General features: G+C 37.0%; 1 protein-coding gene across 3 annotated transcripts in view; it reads left to right on the top strand.

The window, feature by feature from the left end:
• CFAP54 (cilia and flagella associated protein 54) overlaps positions 1-22,836 on the top strand; it is a 244,906-nt gene that overhangs the window by 86,929 nt on the left and 135,141 nt on the right. For all 3 annotated transcript variants that reach the window (XM_090275372.1, XM_090275371.1, XM_090275370.1), the window contains exons 27-34: positions 8,356-8,484; positions 10,297-10,411; positions 12,737-12,826; positions 13,503-13,629; positions 15,700-15,814; positions 16,123-16,220; positions 18,659-18,889; positions 21,828-21,970. In XM_090275372.1, the coding sequence (XP_090131498.1) occupies positions 8,356-8,484; positions 10,297-10,411; positions 12,737-12,826; positions 13,503-13,629; positions 15,700-15,814; positions 16,123-16,220; positions 18,659-18,889; positions 21,828-21,970 (1,048 nt within the window). The remainder of the gene's footprint in view (positions 1-8,355; positions 8,485-10,296; positions 10,412-12,736; positions 12,827-13,502; positions 13,630-15,699; positions 15,815-16,122; positions 16,221-18,658; positions 18,890-21,827; positions 21,971-22,836) is intronic.

Below are 22,836 nucleotides of genomic sequence, written 5' to 3'. Positions count from 1 at the left end.
GAGATTACTTAAAACAAACAAATAAGCAAAAAAAAAAAAAAAAAAAAAAAAAAGAGAGAGAGAGAGAACTTTCAAGATCATGCCATTAGAAAATCAAAATAAAAAAATCTGTAACTGAACAAACTAATTTGATTTTTTAAAAAAGATTTTATTTATGCAATTTTAGAAAGAGGGGAAAGGAAGGAGAAAGAAAGGGAAAGAAACATCAATATGGGTTGCCTCTCACGTACTCCCAACTGGGGACCTGGCCCACAATCCAGGCATGTACCCTGATTGGGAATTGAACCAGTGACCCTTTGGCTCATAGGCTGGTGCTCAATCCACACTGAGCCACACCAACCAGGGTTTATTTTTGATTAAAATATTAAACAGATGAAGATTATGAAAATGGTATTTCTTGAGTCAAATCTGGAAGCTCAAGAAGTACCTGACAATGTAGAGCAAAATTGTCTAGAGAGAAATTCAGAAGAGAGATCCAGAAGTCATAACACGAAATAAAAGGAGTTTTGCAAAAACAAATTGGAGAAGTTATAGGCTCCCTGCATGCCAGGCAGGATAAATATAAGAATGTGCATATTAACATATGTTGATGAAATGTTTGAAGTCCAAGGATAAGGGCAAATCTTAAAGTTTTGAGACCCCGAAAATAGGTTATTTGCAATGGAAAGAGAATTAATTAATGTCAAACTTTTTTTTTTTAAAACCAGCAACACTAGAAATTGAAATATTGGAGCAACATTTGTAGAATCCTGAGGGTCCAAGAATTAATAACCAGGAAAGATATCATTCACTTGTCCGGGCAAAGTAAACATTTTCATAAGTGCATGCATTTAAAAAGTATTCTGCCTATGTACTTATCTGAGGAAAACACTTGAGGAAAGACTCTTATCAAATGACAAGTGCTTCAAAACAGAAATCCAAGGAGAGGAATAATGGGAGCAATGAATCTTGCAATATATGTATTATTAAAATTAAATAGATAATAATGATGAGACTTGGACTTTGTAATATAAATGCTAAGTAGGGATTCTTGAAATAGAAGTATCACCCTTGAAAGGAAAATGTATTAGTAACCTAGAACTAAAACTTCCATCCTGTTTGGGGCCAAAAGAGGGGAGGGATCAGCAGTTAGAGAATCTTGGTGCACAGTTGTGTTTTTCAAAAAAATATATAGTATAAAATTATTTTCTTTTGATAGAATAAATATATTTAAAGATGACTCAGAGGACTATGTAGCCATGAACAGAACTTTAAAACAAAGTAGGACTTATAAATTGATAGGAAAGAAAAATGAACAGAAGAATGACAGAGAAGAAAAATGCTTAATTTATTAGCAAGAGTAAGAAGAAGGAAAAAGAGGTAGTTATAAGATGAAAGGTATAAAATCAAATATATTAATTACTTCCCTAAGTGTGAATGAACTTAGAAGATGACGATTGGCAGATGGGCTAAAAAGTCAGATTTAAATGATATTATTTCAAAAAACACTCATAAAATAGGGTGACAAACACTGGTTGAAAAAGAAATGATTAGATGACAGTGCTGGGAAGATGGAAACAACAATAAAGGAAGAGTGGCAATTTTCATAACTGCAAAAGCAGAATTCAGTGTCCAAAACATTAATCAGAACAAAGAGAGGCCTTATATAGTGGTCTTCAGATCCGTTCTGTCTGCTCACCTCCTCTGCTCCTGGACGGCATCTGAACCTTTTCTGATCCTAGGGCAGTCTTATTGTTAAGTACTGAAGATGAACTCTGAATTAAAACAAAACTTGCTTTTTTTTTTTAAAACAGCAAATTAAAGGATTAAAAAAATAAGGTGATGTGGAAATGCTAAAAGGCATTTGCTAACACTAGGCCATTTTCCTAATAAAATTTCTAACTAAGTTAAGGGTAGAAGGAAGTTGTTGAACACCATAGTCCCTCCTTATTTGTGGGGCATACATTCTAAGATATCCATAGTATACGCCTGAAGCCATGGAGAGTATTGAACCTTATGTATACTATGTTTTTTCCTGTACATACATATGATAAAGTTTAATTAATAAATTAGTCACAGAGAGAACATAACAATATCTAATTAAAAATGGAACAATTATAACAATGCACTGTAGTAGTAACAGTTGTATAAATGCAGTCTCTCTCAGAATAAGTGTAGTGCACTCACCCTTCTTGCGTGGGTATGAGACGGAGAGGAACACCACAGAGAAGAGGGATCCATGCAATGACAAAGACATTTTACCAGTGTTGTACAGCAGATGTCATACTAAATGGGAGGTTTCTGAAGCCATTTCTTTAAAAATTAAGCACAGGAGATGCTGACCTTAATAGTATGATGCATTATTTGTAAGGATTCTGTCTCATGCAATAGATAAGAATATGAAAGTAATTTTATAATATTTTTATAATATAATTTATCTGTAATTATAGAGGTCTCAAAAAAGACAATGAGAATTTACTAGAATGAAAAAGACACTAGAAATGAAAAAGATGATGAAAAATTACTAGAATGAAAAAGACAATTTATAAAGTGATTATATATAAAAGACTTATGGACTGGTTAGTTTAAAAAAAAATACTAGCAGTAGCCATTTAGAAATGTAATGAAATGTTAAAGATCCCAGATAAAAGAACTGTGAAATCTTACTAGAGGACACAAAATAAGATCTGAACATATGTGAGGCCACACCAAGTTTCTGAATAGAAAGACTTACTCTCACAGAAATATAAATCTTTCCTAAAATAATATTCAAATGTAACGAATTCCAAGTAAGAACTACAATTGGCTTTCTCTGAAGCCGATAAGAAGAATTTAAAAGTCCTCAATAGATATGAAAATTTACCATAAGGCCACTTCAATAAAAAAGTGTTAATAGAGTAATGGGCAAATAGTTCAGTGGAAGAGAATAGAGAATCCAGCAATAGCCAGACCCAGGTTTACAGAAGAACTTAACATATGACAAAAGTGGTATTTGGATTCATTGAGGAAATTGTAATTTATTATAGTAGTTTATTTATTAAAAGATGCTGGTATAACTGATAATTTATCTGAAAATAAACAAAGCCCGAGTCCTACCTCACACCATAAACAAAATAAAATCCCAAAGGATTTAAGAATTTATGGCCTTGAAGCCAGGAGAGACCTTTCTCAACAGGGCACAAAATTCAAGATACACAGCAAGACAAACAAAAAAAGTAGATAAATAGATTAAATAAGAGGAAATGTTGAAGGGTTTCAAACTCCAAAATGATATACAGTGTTCCCTCACTTATCGCGGGTATTACATTCTAGACCCCCCTCTTCCCCCGCGATAGGTGAAAATCCGCGAAGTAGGAACCTTACATTTATTTTAGTATATATTTATGTTTTAAGGCTTTATAAGCCCTTCCTACACACTTATAAACCATTTCCAGTCCCTTATTAACCTTTCCCAATCCCTTATTAACCTTTTCCACACTTTTATAAACACTGCTTATGTTCTTAAACATTCTACACTCTTAAACCTATGTAACTTTAACAACATACATACACAGTACCGCAAAATTCCGCGATATAGTGAAAAATCCGCAACAAATAATTAAATATAATATTTTAAAAAATCCTGTGATACAAGTGAGCTCACAATAAGTGAACCGCGATACAGAGAGGGACTACTGTAATGGAAATTTTAGAAATATTATTCTGGTTGTGTAACAGCTAATAATTACAGGGGAATAAGAGCTGAGGCAAGGAATGAGTTAGAAGGTGAGGGATGGTAAGTTAAACTAGTGTGGAAAAGTGAGAGACAAAATGGAAAAGATTCAAGAGTTATTAATGAGAGAGAACTGAGAACCTGGGAACCTACTGAGTATTGGGAGATAAAGGAGGGAGAGGGAATAGTCCACAACCATCCAGCTATCTGTCCTGGGCAGTGGGGTGAATCCAATGCTACATGTTGATGGGAAGCAATTTTGTGTGGGGAAAGAGAGAAAAAAAATCATGAGTTTTGAATGTATTGAATTTTGGGGCCTCTAGGATATCCAGATAGGTGGCTAGTAAATAATTATATGATTGGACCTAGGCTTGGAGTTCAGAAGAAGCCAAATATGTATAAAGACAAAGGAGTCATTGGAATATGGGCTCAATTGGAGCAAAAGAAATAGGTGAAATGGGGGACCGTGTGTCTAGTGAGAGGGGAAGAGGATTGTCTACGAATCTCAAGGGCACTTAGTCCAAGGAGCCAGTCCTGCTCCCACCAGGCGAGAGAAAGAACTGGAGAGTCCATTAGTCCAGAGCTGTTTTGTCATTCTCAGATCCTCCCCAACCTTGAGGATCTTCCTGCTGCTCTTAGTTCTGTCACTGTCACACGGTGTAACCGTTGAGAAAGCAGTGTCGCACACAATCCATGGCACCTGCTTCTGTTTCTGCTGTTCAGTCGCGAACGTTAGTCAGTGTTACGCTCGGCTAACAGTGCACCTTCCAAGGTTACTTTTCTTCAGAATATTTGTGTATTCATCTGCTCGGCCTTTCTCCCCAAACCCTTCCATCAGTGAGTATTTCCAGGAGGGGCTACACTCTCTAGGATACTGGACAGCTACTCACTTCATTCATTTGTTCATGTATGTTTTAAAAAATTATTTGATTAGTTTTATTGTATTTTTTCATTACCATTTAGTCCCCTTATAACTCTACCTACTGCAATCACCACCCTGTTGCCCATGTCCATGACTTCTTTTTACTTTCTGCTCAGTCCCTCTACCCCTACCTACCCCCCGCCTTAGCTATCATTCTGCTCTGTATCTGTGAATCTGTCCCTGTTTTCCTTGTTAGTTCAGTTTGTCCATTAGGTTCCACATACGAGTGAAGTCATATGGTATTTGTCTTTTTCTGACTGGCTTATTTCACTTAGCTTAAAAAGTTAAAAGAAGAAGAATTTTTTACCTTTTGCAATAGTATAGATGGACCTGCAGCTGCGGCTACTCCCTTTAGACTTAAAATACCTAACAGTGGCTCTTACAGCATTTCCTTCACAACAAAGAAACTCCATTCCAAGGTAGCTTGTTGCTTGCAATTTGCCAGCAGCAACTTCTGCTAAAAACCAACCAACCAACCATAAACCTAATTCTGCTTAGGCAGGTACTCCACAACATGTGTCTATTAATGGGGAGGAGCCGGGAGAAGAAAGATGAGGATCTAGGAAAGGAGGGGTGCTCAGTGAAGCAGGATCTGAGAGGGCAGGAGGCAATGGAATCTGAGCACATGTGGGAGGGGTTCATATGGATAGAAATTCACCCCTCTCTTCTCTAATAGGTGGAAGATATGGTTGTAGTTACAGAAGGTCGTGTAGGTAGGTTTGTGGACCGGAGATAAACTATTCCCCTTACATTTCCTCTGTGAAAACGAAGTAAGGTCATTTGCTAAGAGTGGGGAGGTGAAGAATAAGGCAGTTTCAGAGATTTGAGGAGAATGGGAGGGTTTGTGCCAGCCACTGTGGAAAATGGGACAGAGTGCTGACCTAGAATAGCGTTTCTAACCAGCATTTGGGGCCCAATGGGGGTTGAAGTCCTGGAATTCACACACCTCCTTTCTTGGCCTCATGTGATTCCCCCCCCCCCCCCCCTGTAGTACAGAGCAGCTTGGGGATGGCTCTGCATTTCTTAATTTTTTTTTTTCATCTGTGGCTCTGCTTCCTTTCCACCCACTTGAGGAATGGTATTGGGATTCAAGTGATGTTATTATACAAATGACCTTGAATGTTCTGACATTTAAAAAATATTACTGACGAGAGAGAGAGAGAAATGTAGATCTGTTGTTCCACTTAACTTATGCATTAATTGGCTGATTCTTATATGTGCCCTTACTGGAAATCCAACTTGCAGCCTTGGCTTATCAAGCTGATGCTCTAACCAACTGAGGTATCAGAGGAGGGCTGGACATTTTTTAAAAAGTAAAGTATATGTTAGTTTAGGATTTTTCTATAAGAACTGGTCTGTCCAAAATTGATATGCTGAGAATTATCATTCCAGAAGCTTCCTCTAGCACGACCAGCAGCCCCCCATGGACGTAGTCCTGAATCCCAGATTTCAGCTGTTCATTTCATATAACACATTTTTATATGGATTTTCTCTTATAAAGCTCAGTTAGTCAAATGGCTGTTTCTTTTCTCTGCTGTGTTTAAAAAATTGGTTATCTTTTCAGATGTCTGAGTCTTTCTTCTATAAGCAGGAGTTTTCCTACAAGTTGCCAGAGTTCTAAATGAAGTGCCACTTCGGAGACACATCATCATCAATGTTTCATTATTTTCATAGTGTTAAAAATTATTATGCTAAATATATGGCATACTCTTTTTATTTCTGTTCATTTGGTATATTAAGTATAATTGGATGTACTTCTCTTTCGATTTTCAAAGTTCTTTATCATTTAGTGTTTTCTACTGGCATATTGACCCTGGCTGGTTTGGCTCAGTGGATTGAGCGTCGGCCTGCGAGCTAAGTGTCGCTGGTTCGATCTTCCAGTCAGGGCACATCAGAGAAGGAAAACTCTGATTCCAAAAAACCTCCGCTGCCTTGCGGCATACCTCTTCAGGGGAAAGGCTAAGGGAGTAAACCCCGACAGAAAATCCGGAGCCGGAGTCCCTAAGGCGGTTTGACGTTGTAGTCAACACCGGCAACTCCTGCGGCGCACCTGAAGCCAAGCTGTATTGACTCCGTCTTTCCCCTGGACCCTTCAGCTGCGAAGAGAGGGGGGGTCTGCTGCATGGGCAACAGCAGACCCTCCATATCACCCTGCCCAGGCTATGTAGCTTCAGCTTCACTGGAGAGGACACTCCAGCGTCATCGCAAGATGTCGATTCAACACGGGAGGAGACAGTTACCGTGTCACTCCCGAGTCGGACTGCACAGCCATTCTCGGCGGTGCAGATAGACTCTTAAAAAGCTACACCATCGTCTCTCGAGACGGACGGCTGCCGACGACTGGCATATTATAACAGGGGGGAGAGATGATCTGGTACTCAGAAGCCTGGGACCTATATATTATGGAAAGCTAAGTGGGGTGGAGAGCACACAATACCTTATTTCTGTTTTCTGATAACAAAACTCTCTCCCTCTTGTATCAATTTTACAATGAGGTTGGACTGTTTTGCCCGGCATTCAAGGCCCTGCGTGACTAACCCCACCTACCTTTTCAGACTTTATTTCACCTTTTTCCTTCCCACGCCTTGTCGCCCAGTCAGCTTAGTTCACCACTTCCGCCCTGGTCCCACAGCAGTATCTCCAGGTTTTAGCACCTTGCATTAACTTAGCTTTGTCAAGTTCAAGCAGCTATTCACTTATTTTTCCCCCCAGCCACTTATTATATCCTTTCCCTGCATGGGAAGTAACAGTTGTTCGTTATCATAAATACTGACTCATTCAACTTAACAGAATGCATCTACATATAACAAATCCATACAAACTCATTTATGCCCATAGAGAATTGCCTTATGGGGCTCACGATGGATGTGTTCACGTCATGTGACCCTTCACCACAGCAGACTATGCAAACCAGGAAGCTTTCTTAGAGTCGATACCAGAGCCCAGGTTTTAATGGCCAGGTTACGTTAATAACCTTACATTACGTTAATGAAGTGGGGAAGCTGTTCTGGGAAATGGCTCAGCTGTAGGAAAGCATGAAGCCCTGAAACCGTGGTGAGTGTCAGAATTCATACTTGGCTCAATGTTTTGTAAACTTCAAGTACAAGGAAATGAGTGGTAAAAGGTTACCCTAGAGAAGTAGGTAAGGGCCAGGCTAGAGAAGGCCAAACAATAGTGATTAGTAGTAACGGGGGGGGGGGGGGGGGGGTGCAGATGAGAGTGGCAGAGGGCGCCACTCCCCTCCTTAAGATTAGTGTCTGCGTCCCCTGGGGTTCATGGAGAGTCTGCCCCAAACGGCCTGACCACAGCTTCACTACCAGGACGCCCTGTAAATCATTTACTGATACAAATGGTAGTCGGGCCCTGTCGCACAGAAAGCAGCTCAAGACAAGAGGTGATGTTTATGGGGCTTTTAAGAATGATTTTACTTTAACATGGACCTTTGAAGTGGAAACATTTTCTGAGTAGTTAACTCACTATACCAAAACATGTATGGTTATTTGTCCCAGAGCTATGGGGTATTTGTTATTGATGAGATTCCTGTTAGTTGTCCTTTATTCAAAATAGTGGAATCATGCAGTTTTAATTCTCGGGAAAAGGTTCCAGTTTCCTTAACAGAAACAGGGGAATTCTTAGACTCAAAACTTTAATGGGACTTTTGCGTATATGAAAAATGATGCAAGACACTTAGAAATAGACAAAGAGTTTCCAACAGAGATAATTAGTAAATATTTTAAATTAGATTCTGCGTTCATGGAAGGAATATGACCTGGCTGTAATTATTATAAATTATGGAAAAAAGATGTTGGACATCTCACCAGAGTGCAAATCTCTATTTGGTACTACTGACCAAGAAGAAATACAAGAGGAGGTAACTGTTTTTGTTTCTCATCTCTAAGCTTATATTTAGTTGGGTCTTTTAAGAGGTCATGTATTATAAGTAAACTTGTTTAAAAAATTGATTGAAGTTTAATGTGTTATATTTACATAAAAGAAAATTAATATATAGTGAAGAGCTTCTTTCCCTTCCTTTTTTGTGAGAAAACAAATGAAAAGGGATCCATACTAGAATACTGAAAAGCTCCCTATCACCAGTACTGATCATCAGTTAGGGGCTGATAGTGAGTTTCCTACACCCATTTGGACATTGGACTATTTGGACAAATTGAAGATTTTATTATTCTGCATGCATCATTCAATGTAGTAGATACATGTCAGAGATTTTCACTGTATTCAGAGTAGATTTCCCAAACTTATTGTCACACCTAAATTGTCTTTTTTATGATACTGCTAATGTTTGAGACAACTTTTTAATATCTCCTTCCCAAGCATGGGTCTTGCTAGAGCTTGTTTTATAGCCTTTCTGAGAGATAATATGGGTAAATGTTTTTTGTAGATCAAATTCGAAGTGTTGCTTAGTTAATCAAACTTCTGAGGTGCACTAGGAATTACCTGAAGCCCCCTCAGTAACGGGTGGCGGTAGAGACTATCACCCCCAAGCCTGTTAGATTTGGAGTAGCTCCGTTTCTATCTCTATTATACGTTGAGTTTCCAAGTAAGCATTTGTCACAGAAAACTTCAACTATCAGCACTGTTTTACTGGATGAATTTTTAAGCCATAATACTTGTTGTTTTGAAGGGGCTTGCTTGGTTTAGACAGAGTTTTGATTAAGCTGGAGGCAATTTTTTCACCAAGTGTTCACCCTCAGAGCTCAGCAGCGAACCCTTTTCTGTCACTCAGGTGTTAACTCAGGACACTGTCCCTGCACAGTGTTGTAGGACAGGACCCCATGCCTCTTTCCTTGGAGTCACTAGGCCAGCAGAAGGTTTGTGATACTCTTCTTCTGGCTAAGCCTGTAGGGCTGAGATCATTATAACCACTCAAGGTTGCTTTAAGCCTAAAGAGGCTTGGGCGGTTTTTGTTTTTGCTCTTCTGTTTTGAGAACAGGAGACATTAACCAGTCAGTTCTCAATGATGGTGGGGAGCCTGAGCACAGACCCACCAATTTTTTAATCCATTAATTATTGATCCTGTGTTATTTCAATGAAAGGCAAAGCAGAAAAAGCAATTAGCTGAGTTGAAAAGAAGCATTCTGGGAAAAAGAGAAGAAAAGGAAAAGAAAAAAGTGATACATTTCTGAGGACATGCTGAGACTTTTCTTTTGAGGATTTTAAAAGACATACTCTTAATTCCTTTTGGGAGTGCATATGTGTAGCCAGGTACTCATTAGGAGGGGTGGAAGTTACTGGGAGGAAGGGAGAGAGAAGAAAAGAAGTATTTGGGTCAATCTCCAGAAACATTTGAGTACTGGGCCTGGCATTCAGTTAGAACATAGTGGCTGTTATTATTAACTATTTCTTAATTGAATTTATTTCGGTGACATTGATTAATAAAACCGTACAGGCTTCAAGTGTACAACTCTATAATATATCATCTGCACACTGCATTGTACACTCACCACCCAAAGTCAAGTCTCCTTCGGCCACCATTTAGTCCCTTTGCCCTCTTTCACCTCCTCCAACCCCCCCTTTTCCCTCTGGCAATTATTAATTCATGTTTTTTAGCCATATAGATCATAGTATTATTTACAAGTATGAAAACATAATTTTAAGAGTGTTATTTGAAAATGACAATTGCTGAGACATATTGAAGTGAATTCTGAAATCTAACCAATGTTTCTAGGGTTCTTCTAAGAAGTCGTCCAAGACTAAGAAGCCACAGCAGATATTATCACCTGAAAAAATAAATGAACAGCTGGTCTTGTTGGAGACATACCTTCTCAAACTGACAAAGCAATGTAGCCATTTTTTCTTTCTGTTACTTCTGTTGAGCATTGTATTTTTTTAAAATATGAAAATATTTTTTTAAAAGGATTAAGAGGATACAGTATTAGCATTTGGTAAACCCTTTAAGGTTTACACAGTCTTTTATGTTATGTCAATAATACTAATAATATTCTGTTAATAAGGGATTGCTTACTGCTTTTAACAGATGTGACTCATAAAGATTACATGATTTATTTAGCATTGCATAGCTGGCTTGGATCGGAGCCTAAGTCTTCTGATTCTAAAACAGGATATCTCAACCTTGATCCTGTTGCCAGTTTGGGCCAGATAATTATTTGTATGGGGGACTGTCCTATCTAGGTAGGCATTGTGGATCCTGAACGGCGTCCCTGGCCTCTCTCCATCTTCCCAGCTGTGACAACCAACTGGGAGGCAAATGTTGCCAAATGTGTCGGGGAGGGAGGGTGCAAAATTGAGAACCTCTGCTCTAACAGCAAAAATGTAACTGAGAAATAGAAAGGGAGAGCATGAGGGGCATCTCGGATTTATCAGCGTGGTTGTAGTGTTTTGGAATTCCCTGACTGGGATCTGTCTTTGATCATTCTCCATGTCTGTTACAAGTTGAATTTTGAACCCAAAGCTCTATTAGTCACATAACCAGTAAACATACTTTTGGGGAAGCTGTAATTGTCTAGGTACATACAAAAATGTAATTCCTGTCCTGGCTGTTGTGGCTCAGTGCATTGAACACCAGCCTGCAGACCTAAAGCTCGCTGTTTCCATTCCCAGCAGGCACGTGCTGGGTTGTGGGCCAGGTCCCCAGTTGGGGGCGTGAGAGAGGCAACCGATGCTGTTACTCTCCCACATCATGTTTCTGTCCCTCTCTTTCTCCCTCCTTTCCCCCTCTCTCTAAAAATAAATAAATAAAATATTTAAAATAAGAAAACTCCTTAAAATGTAAAGTGTTCTAGAAATGTGAATTATTTCTTTTCATATTATCAAAAAAAGAAAACCCTTCACATTTTACCAGTAAGCACAGTATAATATTACTAATTTTACTAACTAAACAGTAGATTCAATAACAAAACAATATAAAAATATTAGTTTTATGTAGTGCTTCCTGTGTACTAGAAACTACTTTGTGTTTTATACATACTAGAACTCATATAATCCTTATATAACCATTATATGAAGAAGGTGTTATTATTATTATTCCCATTTTAAAGATAGGGAAACTGAGGCACAGAAGCTGAGTACCTTCGTAAGGTTTCATAACTAAAAAGTATCTGAGAGAATCTGAACCCAGGCAGTCTGGTTCTAGTGGCTGTGCTGTTAATTATTCTATGCTTTACTATCTTTTAATATTAAGCAGTTAATATTAACTGCTTAATATTTAATATTAAGTGCTTTTTAGTTTATTCATAGCTGTAGAAGGCTCTTACCCTGGCTGGTTTGGCTCAGTGGATTGAGCGTTGGCCTGCGAGCTAAGTGTCGCTGGTTCAATCTTCCAGTCAGGGCACATCAGAGAAGGAAAACTCTGATTCCAAAAAAACCTCCGCTGCCTTGCGGCATACCTCTTCAGGGGAAAGGCTAAGGGAGTAAACCCCGACAGAAAATCCGGAGCTGGAGTCCCTAAGGCGGTTTGACGTTGTAGTCAACACCGGCAACTCCTGCGGCGCACCTGAAGCCAAGCTGTATTGACTCCGTCTTTCCCTTGGATCCTTCAGCTGCGAAGAGAGGGGGGGGTCTGCTGCATGGGCAACAGCAGACCCTCCATATCACCCTGCCCAGGCTCTGTAGCTTCAGCTTCACTGGAGAGGACACTCCAGCGTCATCTCAAGATGTCGATTCAACACGGGAGGAGACAGATACCGTGTCACTCCCGAGTTGGACTGCACAGCCATTCTCGGCGGTGCAGATAGACTCTTAAGAAGCTACACCATCGTCTCTCGAGACGGACGGCTGCCGCCGCCGACGACTATCTTTTAATGATAATTTTATTAAAGAAATGAAATTGATATAATTGGTAGGTTTCTGAGTCTGTGGTTTACTGATATACAACAGCAGTTGAATAAAAGAGACACATGCCTTGGAAACTCTTTACTTATTTGGTACCAGACTCCTTGGCACCTAAGGGGAAAAATGAGAGGAAAATAATTGAGATTATTATATTTTTTTAATCTCTAAAATATGATATAATTGATACTTTTAAGGCCTATAGTTTAGAAAGCATACTTGGGTGCTTTCCTGTTTTTCATCTCCTTGAAAGAATTTTTCTTTTTGGTTATTGATGTTAAACAGATTCTACAACTTGTTGTTACTATTTTTCACCTTAGATGTTACAACTGAACTCTCAGGAGCAGAGGACCCTATCTTTCTTTACCCTATAGTTTTAAATTGGTCAGTCAAAGGTGCTGTGAAGGAAGGTAGGTGACCTAAATGTATATGTGCTGTTCACTCCACCTCCTATTGAGGTCATTTATTCTGTGGATTTCGTTGTTGTTTGAGCCTTAAAGATCTAACCTGTTCCAGGCAGAAGATGTGGGGTTCTTTACCCATTCAGAAAAATTCAGACTCTCTGATTGTCAAATAATGAAAAAGACCTAAACAGGTACCTGTTAGAAAGTTTGGGAAGACAGAACCTTGGTGGTGGCTTATTTGGATAGTAAATGGTTTTATTCTAAAACACAAAAACTAGGGAACTGAAAAATGTATCAGTGATCTTTAAGTTTAGCTATGAAGAGAGAGCAACATTACTGCTTAACTCTGAGTGCAGTATGATAATAATTAGGGTAGCTAGTTATTCTGATTATTGTCAGCAGCTTTTTCCACCTAGTCATACATGAGCGTCAACTTTTATGAAATCTTAACACCAAGATATTTGGAAAATCAAGGAAATATAGACTGTAAAGGATTATTTGATTTTAGAAAAACAGTAGTTCTTGTCACATTTACTCCTACAGAGTTTTTAAAAGTGAGGAATCTTAAGAGCAGGTTAATAAACTTGCCTGTTAGAGCAAAATGATGATTAGTGATAGTAACTTTTCAGCACCAATAACTAAGTGTATTGGTAACTGTATACAAACTTCCTTGTTTTCACAGTTATGAAATTTAAGCAGAGACCTAGATTCCTGGAGTTTTTTACGCACATTATGCTAAAATGTATGAATGATGAAAAATTTCACCTTGTGGTGGAGATAACAAATCCTGTCTGTGACTTCTTGAAAAGGTACTTAAACTATCTGTTTTATTGCTACTAACGACTTCAAAAAAATGCATAACATTGTCGCATAAAGATACATAAGGTGGGAGGTGAAAAAGAGTGTAAGATATAGACATTTAAAACAGCCACCTGGGATATAGTGAGGATGTACGTCCATGTGTGTAAATAAATAAGTAAACATAAAAATATTTATACAACCAAACTAAAGAATAAGATTAGAACAGGTTCATAATTGCAGCGGGAAATAAATTAGACCTTTTTTTGCTATTGAGTCAAGATGGCTAATAACATCTCCGGGCCATCAGCTCCTCTCACATAGGCTTCTAGGTCCAATTTTGGTCATTTACTAAGCTCTTTTAATTCCTTTACATTAGCAAGTAGAGCCATTCTTTGGGGTTACATTTGCATATATGAATGGGGGGTTCCTCAGACAGACGTAGTACAACTTAAAGCTATTCCTCTTGTTCTCTAAGCTGGTGTGATTCTCTTTATCTCAAAATAAAATTATAGTGTTTCATGCCAGTTATGAGAGATGCTAAATGAACCCAACTTTTATTCCAACAACTGGCTTTTACTTTCACCGCTATACCTAGATCTATCTTATTTTAGTACTAGGATGCATCGATTACATGGGGTCTATTTTAAAAATGGCAGCAGAAGAGAAACATTATCATAAAAGCATACAGGAAAATAGTCTTCCTAAAATAGGCATTTCTATTATTGGAACAAAACAAATGCTTAGAATATATGTGCTTCATATTTTCAAAAGATAAAAGAGGAAATTACTTGTATTAAATGAGGCAGGCCATAGTAATAAGAGAATTGCTAAGAATTAGAAAGTTCCATTACATTTAAAAAAAAAAGTAGCCAAAATTAGAAGTTTAGAAGCTGTAAATAATATTCTTGATACCAAAGAAAATTGGAAGGCACGAGCAGTGTGCAGTGTAATTTGAAGGGCTGACCTTGGAGGTCCGATCTACGTAAAATAGATATTCTGAAAGAGGAAAACAGCGGCTTAGAAGCATTGCCCAGTGGCATAATAAAAGACCTGAGGTTGAAATTAGCAGTATTAAGTGAGTTCAAACTGAAGGTAATGGTTTCAATTCTAAGCCTGAGCAGATGTTTTAGGATGCTTTTCTGCAAGTCGGGGAGTAGAGAGGAGGGGCAGGTGCAACACTGGTTTCTACTTCGCTGGTGATGCGTCTTTTTTGTGTTCATAGGCTTAGCATAGTTTCACACAAAGAAATTTTCTCATATTGCAACAGCACAGATGCCTCTGTATTTTCTTTCAACTTTTTGATTTTAAGGTTTCTATTTAATGCCAGGGGGACCAAGATGAATCTGGAACTGTAATTAACTGGAACAAGCTATCCAGATTTACCCAGTCATTTTATTAGCCTTGCACTGATGGGATCCTACATTTTATTCAATTCAAGCTTTGGATCCTGTTTATCATGTTACAGCAGGGTTAGGAACTGCCCAAATTTCAGGGAAAATAGGTGATAAGTATCAATAGAGGGAGATCATGAGAGACTTCATAGTATTTTAGAGTGGGCCAGATGACGACAAGGGTCCATGGTAGATTAAAGAAACAAAGTTAAGAGTTCCTACAGGTGACTGGGGGAAGGGAGAAAGTTTAATAGTCATCTAAAATGCTTAGCTTCTGTTGGTATCCAGAGGCGATAGTGGCTGGAAGCTTGCCCTTGATGGAACCAAAAAGTCTCAACTCTGTTGGAAGTAAGGTAGTTTGTCTGGGGTGACTCATGTAGTTATCTTCTGAGTTTGATAGTGAAGTGTTCATGTTTTATTTCTGGTCTAATTCTATTTTTTTTACAGCACACATCAACGCTAATAAAATTTTATGGCACAATTTACACTGTGCTCTTTGGAGAGGCCAACTATTTCTTGATGACCAGAACTATCACAGTCTAATTTTTTTTGCATGGGATACAAACAATTTTGGATATTCTTCTTGCATAGTTTTAGTGACAATATTCATTAAAGATTTATTACTTTGGTATAGTTTTGCAAATTCTTGCAGACTCTTTTTAACTGACTTTGTCTTTTTTGTATTAGGAGAAATGAGTCCCTGCTTGGAATTAAAAAAATGAAATATAAGGACAATACTTTGAGTAAAAATACAACTACAGCTGGGAAGAAGTACAAAGGTGTAGTAATGGATATTTCGAAAGTAAGTTTCATATGAGTTTTGAATTTTGAGTTAATGAAGTGAAGAGATTCATGTCTCTACAGATGATTGGCTGCACTATAATTTAGTATAATATGAAACAAGGAAATGCTATGAAAAATAATTTTGTAATTATACAATACATTATAATTCTCAAGCTCTCAGATGGATATAGTTATAATCTGACAGGTATTTTTGTTACTTTTGATAATAATTTTAATTGAAGGGTATAAAGAAACATTATGAGTAAATTATATTCAATAATATTCAAAATTTTAGTTTGTAACATTTTTGTTTTCTCCTATATTAAGACTATAGAAATGCAAAGAAGAAGAAGTAAAAAAAAGGAAACTCTAAGAGACTTTTTTTCCAAAAATCCACTTGTTTCTGAAATGATGGAACAAGAAAGGTATTTATTTATTATTTAACTAATTCAATAAACATTTACTTGAAGGTTACTACATGTTGGGAATTATTTGGGGATTAGGGATACACTGGTTAACTAGACAGATAAGATCACTGCCCACTAATGTCCCATTAGTCTTTTTATGTACTCCTGAGTCAGCATTACATTATCACACTTAGTCTAGCTTTAAATTGTCTTGTCCGACAGCGAAAGTCTCTCCAGCATGTTCTTTTCCTTCATTTGTTTTAATTCTTGGATATTTCCCCAGAAAATAGTTTGGAATAGCTTGTCAAGTAATACAAAAAAGTTGTCATTTTTATAGAGATAGAATTGAATATATAGATTGATTTAGGAAGTTTTTTAAAAAACAGTATTGAGTCTTTCTATTAGTAGGTGGACCACTTAGGTATTAATTTAATGTCTTTTAATTAATTTTATGATATCCTCCATAGAAGTATTACACATCGTTTGTTAGCTGTATCAAATAAATGCTTTTTGTGTTAGTATAAACAGTATTTTAATGTTACATTTTGAGTGCTTCTGTTCTTTTGTATAGGAATATAATTGATTTATAAACGACTTGATCTTCTGTACAACTTGACAATTTATTCATAGGTACAGGTTTCTGTATGGGCAGTCATATTATGAATAGATAATGAAAGCTTTGCTTATTTCTTTTTAGTGCTCAAGACTCCTATTTCGTTTTCTTGTCCAGCCTATAGGTTAGGACCTCAAGTTTAGTATTGAGTAGAGTTTGTGATTGTGGACAACCTAGTTGTAACGTGCACTTAAAAAACTTTTTATTCTTAGCTAATTGTACATTTACATGCAGGTATAAAGGATAATACAGACAGAGCTGATAGATCCTTTACCCAGTTTCTCCTAAGTTAACTATATAACTATGGTACAATAGTACAACCGGGAAATTGACAATGATACAATCCACTGACCATATTCAGACCATAGTAATTTTACACGCACACATATATGTATGCATATTTAGTTGTATGCAATTTTATTGCATTTGTAGAATTGTGTGGCTGTGACCACGGCCCAGATACAGAATAGCTGTATCATAAGCACCTGCTCCCCCAACCCCCTTGCTACCTTTTTGTAGCTACAGCCAGCCTCCTTCCTCTCCCCTTCCCAGCCTCTGGCAACCACCAGTTTGTTTTCCATCTCTATGATTTTGCGATCTCAAGAACGTTATAAAAATGGAAACATGCAGTATGTAACTTTCTGAGATTGGCTTTTTCTTCCCACTCAGCACAGTTACGTTGAGAGCCACCCAAGTGTGTGAATAACTAGTTCCCTCATTACTGCTGAGTCATATTCTGTGGAATGGATGTACCACAACTTGTTTAACCATTTACCCTTGGAAGGGCATTTGGATTGTTTCCAGTTTTGGCTATTAAGAATAATGATGATATGAACATTCATATACTGTTGTTTTTTTTTAACGTGGACCATAAATTTTTATTTCTCTGGGGTAAAATGCCCAATAGTGCAATTTGCTAGGTTGTGTGATAAGTATACATTTAATTTTGTGACAAACCTCATACTCTTTCTAATTTGGCTCTACCTTTTCACAGTGCTACCAGCAGTGTGTGATTATTCTAGTTTTCCCTCACGCTTGCCAGCATTTAATGTTATCACTGTTTTGTATTTTAGGTATTAAAATAGGTGTTAGTGATATGTTGTGACTTTAATTTTGTGACTCTAATGGCTAATGGCATTGAACATCAGGTAGAATGACACTGACTGATGGGACACAAACATTGTCAACATTCAAAAAGAGTTGACAGGAGTATTTTGAAGAAATGAAGTCATGCCATATAAACTACTATGTGACAATAAAAATAGTTGGACTACCTTGAGATTTAGATAGAAATAATTTTAAGAAAGTATATTATACTTAAAATACGAACTATTATATAAATTATGAAATATTAGTCTTTTTCAGAGCATATTGAATATGGATTTGTGAAGTTATTTCATGTATCATTGACTTGTTTTATTTCCTTTTATAGTCTAGCTAATGTTAGAAAAAACTAGCTTTTTTTTTCTTAAATCATAAGAGAAATAATTTTCTTGTCAATATTGAAGTTAGTTGATGAATGTGAACAATTATAAGTTATTTGTCTAATTTTAGTGGCCTTTTGGTTATGAACAACAACAAAAAAACTCTATTTGGTTTGAGTTTAGAACACAGACATTAGAGAGAATTGGAGACAGTGTGCAGTGACTTTGTCCCTAGTGTTTATTCTTGTGCCTTCTTTATTGTTCTATTTTACATTTCACCACTAAGTAAATGATAAATAAGCCAGAAGTATTTGCATAAGTGCAGCCAAGTGACTTCTTGATTAAGTACAAATTGGAATCATTCCTCTTTCAATATCTGAAAGTGTGTGTAATTTCAAAACATCTTTGTCCCTTGGCAGAAATAAGAGAGCTGATGTTAGAAAAATAGCACACAGAATCCTGGTGGATAAATTGAATCCTCTAATATTTGATTATGTTAAAAAGAAGAGGTTCCATCAAATATGTCTTGAAGAGAGGCCCTGGAAGGCTCAGATGAACCTGTATCTGGCAAATACACACTTCAACCTGTTTTTAATAAAGCTAGGGGAACGTATGAAGATGAAATTTGGAACTTCACATAAAATGGTCAGGTATAGTATATTCTCAATGAATAATACTTATGCACACTTTAACTTAAAAATTAATTGATGTGCTACACATAGATGATGGAATATTATTCAGCTATCAAGCCATGAAAAGACATGGAAGAACCTTAAGTGCATATTCCTAAGAGAAAGAAGCCAATCTGAAGAGGCTACATAGTGTATGATTTCAACTAAATTACAAAGACAACTAATAGACAAAATTATGGATGCAGTAAAAGAACCAGAGGTTGCCAGGATTGGTGGGAGGAAGAGATGAATAGGTGTAGCACAGAATTTTTTAGTGAAACTATTCTTTATGATGGTATATTGATGGAAACATGTTATACTTTTTTCCATGCCTATAGCATGTACAGCACCAAAAGTGAACCCTAATATAACCTAATATAAACTATGAAAAAAAAAGTCTCAAGAACACGGATTGTATTTGTATGTTCACAGAGTGCTTTTGTCTTTCCTGGTCATTGATATATTTCTTATATGTTTCTTATATATTTCTTAACTTCTTATCTTAGCATCTTTCCCAACAGGTGATAGGATATAAGGACTTATGAAGTCCTAATTTGCATATATCTTGACTATGTTTCTCAGCATAGCTTTCAGTGAAAGGAGAAAATATAATTTCATGAAAAAATTAATATTGATTATACATTAATTGTAGATATTAGCAGGCATTAGGCAAATCTCTATTTCATTTACAGATATTTTAAGCCTCTATAAATATATATTGTAAACATCTGTAAACACAGATCATATTTTCTCCTACAATATAAAGTTTCTGTTGTTAATTCAAAAAATATTTTTGAACTCTTATTGAATGTTTTTAGCTAAAGTGTTATGGGGGATAAAATTAAAAGGTAGATACATCAGTGGGATACTATGTGGCCTTTACAAGGTGGCATAAAGTCATTCAAAAAGTACTTGTTGAACCCCTTTAAGATAGAAGGGACTGAGACAGAAGCAATGGGCATACAAAGATGCACAGGATGTGCCAGTTAGAATCCGGTAGCATAGATCACAAATATTCATGAATAATTGCAGATAATGATAGAAGCTGAAGTACTCATAAAGTCTTCTTTGTTCCTGAGAAGAAGCTTTTACTCTGGCTGAGAACAATAAGAAAGATTTCACAGCCAAGTGCCACTTGGCCTGGCTCCTTATAGAAAGGCAGGATTTAGAAATATGCAGATAGAGAAATACCATTCCAGGTAGGTGGAAAAACATGATTTAGAGCCCAGGTAGGAAAACCACAGGATGAGAGCCCCGAATGGCCTATTCAGAATCTAGGTTACGTGATAGGAAGTGGTATGAAATAATTAGCAAGTAGGCCAGTACCAGATAATGGAGCGTCTTAACTGTCTATTAAATCTGAACTTAATTTATATACTGTGGGAGATTATCAAGAGTTTTGAGCAAGGCTACGATAAGAAATTTCTCTGGCAGCAACACACCAAATGGATTGAAGGAAGGAAAGACTGGTGACAGGGATATGAATTAGAGGATATTTATTTCAATAATCCAGTGATAAAATATGCAGGTTGAAGTTGACAGTGAACTTGGTCCCAGTTTCTGTTTCCCCAGAATTTTGGTTAAAATTAGACTGAACCTTTATAAAAATGTCTTTCGATAGATCCCTTTCCTATGCAGAATAGACCAGATTTGTGCTTAAGAAGCAGTTAGAAAAAAAGATGAAAGGGATTGAGAAATTCAAATTGCTAGTTATAAAAATAGTTATGGAGATATAAAGTACAGCATAGGGGATATAATCAGTAATACTGTAATTACTGTGTATGGTTTCAGATGGGTACTAAGCTTACCGGGGTGATCACTTCACAAGTTATGTAAATGTGTAATCACTATGTTGTACACCTGAAACTAATACAAAATTGTATGTCAACTGTAATTGAAAAATAAATTTAAAAAAAGCACAAAACAATACAGTAAAAATAAAAAAGGAGACCTCATAAAGGTCAAATATTTGCTTTCTTAGGAAAAAAAAAAAAGCATTTGACAAAATGATCCATTCGTGAGGCCATGAGAAGGAAAACCATTCCGATCAGATGGGCTTTCTGAACCCTGAGAAGTCTTCTCTGAACTTCAGTCCTACATACCATTCATGCGTGATTACTTAACAGCACCATGATTAGACAGTGGTCAGATTTCTATCAGGGTAACTTGGTGCTAAATTCAGTTTTATTAAATCCATCAATACATATACTCAGTATATATGTATAACGTATACATATATGCATGTATGGTGGAAGATTGTTTATTGCTTAGACCCTTTTTATTTATTTTGATCATATTCCAAGGACATACTTATTGATTTTAGAGAGAGGGCAAGGGAGGGAGAGAGGTAGCGGAACATCGATGTGAGAGAGAGACATCAACAGGCTGCCTCTCACTTCCGCCCCTCCCAGGAACAGAACCGCAACCTAGGCACGTGCCCCACACCGGGAATTGAACCTGCGACCTTTCATTTTACGGGAAGATGCTCCAACCAACCAAGCCACACTGGCCATGGCTGCAGCTTATTTTAAAAAACAAACCAGCATTGATGGCAGATAACATTAATATATATAGTATGCATCGTCATTGAGTTGTGTTTAAGTCAGGTGGTTTTATGGTGACATAAATCACCATTTCAGAGCTCTTAGAGTGAGTGTAGATCTTCCATTCCCATTTTCATGGGCCCTTTCAGCAAAACAGATAGTGGTGTTAAAGTGCCCAAGAGCAAGTTTACATCATAGAGTTTTAACATTTAATGGAAAATTGTTTGGTTTGGTTACATTCCCAAATGCATTATGATCCAAAATTTGAGAGCATTAACTCACAAATATTAAAAAAATTAAAGGAGGTTAAACTTGACAAGTTTAATTCAGTTTTGCTTATATTGTTTTTTAATAAGAATTTTTCTCTTTTGCAGTTTCCGATCGTGTGATCCTAATATGTTCTCACTGTATAATTCAGGAACAGTATTACCAACAAGAAAATTGACTCTAGAAAACTATAAAGTGATGCTTGACTTTCTTCATACAGATAAAGAAGGAAAGGCCAATTTACCATCAGGTAAGATAAATAAATATACTATCAAGTTGCCTCTAGATTTTTATTCACTAATGCAACACATACACACACCCCCCATTGGCAGAGGCACAGAAGTACACTCACCATTTTCCAATGACCTAGGAATTTAGTTGAGTTATGACATTTTGTAAGAGACTCTTATTTTCTCTATTTTTAATTTTTTCTGTTTTTTTTATGGTAGTATCATATATATTTGGAGATATGTATATTATGTTCTGACCTAAAACAATTTGTTTAGCAAATATAATGTTCTTTTACAAATATTGGTAGCCCCTCGTGGTCAAAGTAGGTGAAGACTTGCTCACAGGTATTATATTTTAGTGGAAATAAGTTTCAGTACAAATTCCACCGAACATTCTGATGCAAGCAGGCATGACAGGAGTCATGTAGTGTTTTATAGTACCAGTTGTGTACTCAGGGCCGTCTACTCTTTCCTTACGATCTCCAAGATGAATGCAAATGATTCTGATGCAGAACCAACCAATATTGGTCATCTGGTCACGTGACAGGTCTCTGAAAGGTAGAGGGGTGGAGGTGAACAGGACTCTCCATCTGCATTATAATATATAGCTTCTTGAGTTTCCGTTTTAAACTAGCTTCCTATCTAAGACCTTCCATGAAGTTGGAACAGAATATTCTGCTATTGAGACTTATTATTTAATGCGGAGTTCTAAGAAGGTCTCTGGCAGGAGAAGGCCTCTGTGTTTTCATACCACACCAACAGGAGACTGAGTGGCCAGGGTTGCTGCCCTGCCTGACTCTGGGGCATGTTACTTACCTCCTAGTGCATCTGTCCTGGGAACAGCCTGTTTGGGGGAAATGAAGGAACAGTGTGATCCTGTCAATGT

The sequence above is a fragment of the Furipterus horrens genome, unplaced genomic scaffold (genome assembly GCF_987537825.1).
Source record: "Furipterus horrens unplaced genomic scaffold, mFurHor1.1.pri manual_scaffold_4, whole genome shotgun sequence".
Lineage (NCBI taxonomy): Eukaryota > Metazoa > Chordata > Mammalia > Chiroptera > Furipteridae > Furipterus > Furipterus horrens.
Note: the sequence above shows the minus strand (reverse complement) of the source record. Positions and strands in the feature narration are given on the sequence as shown.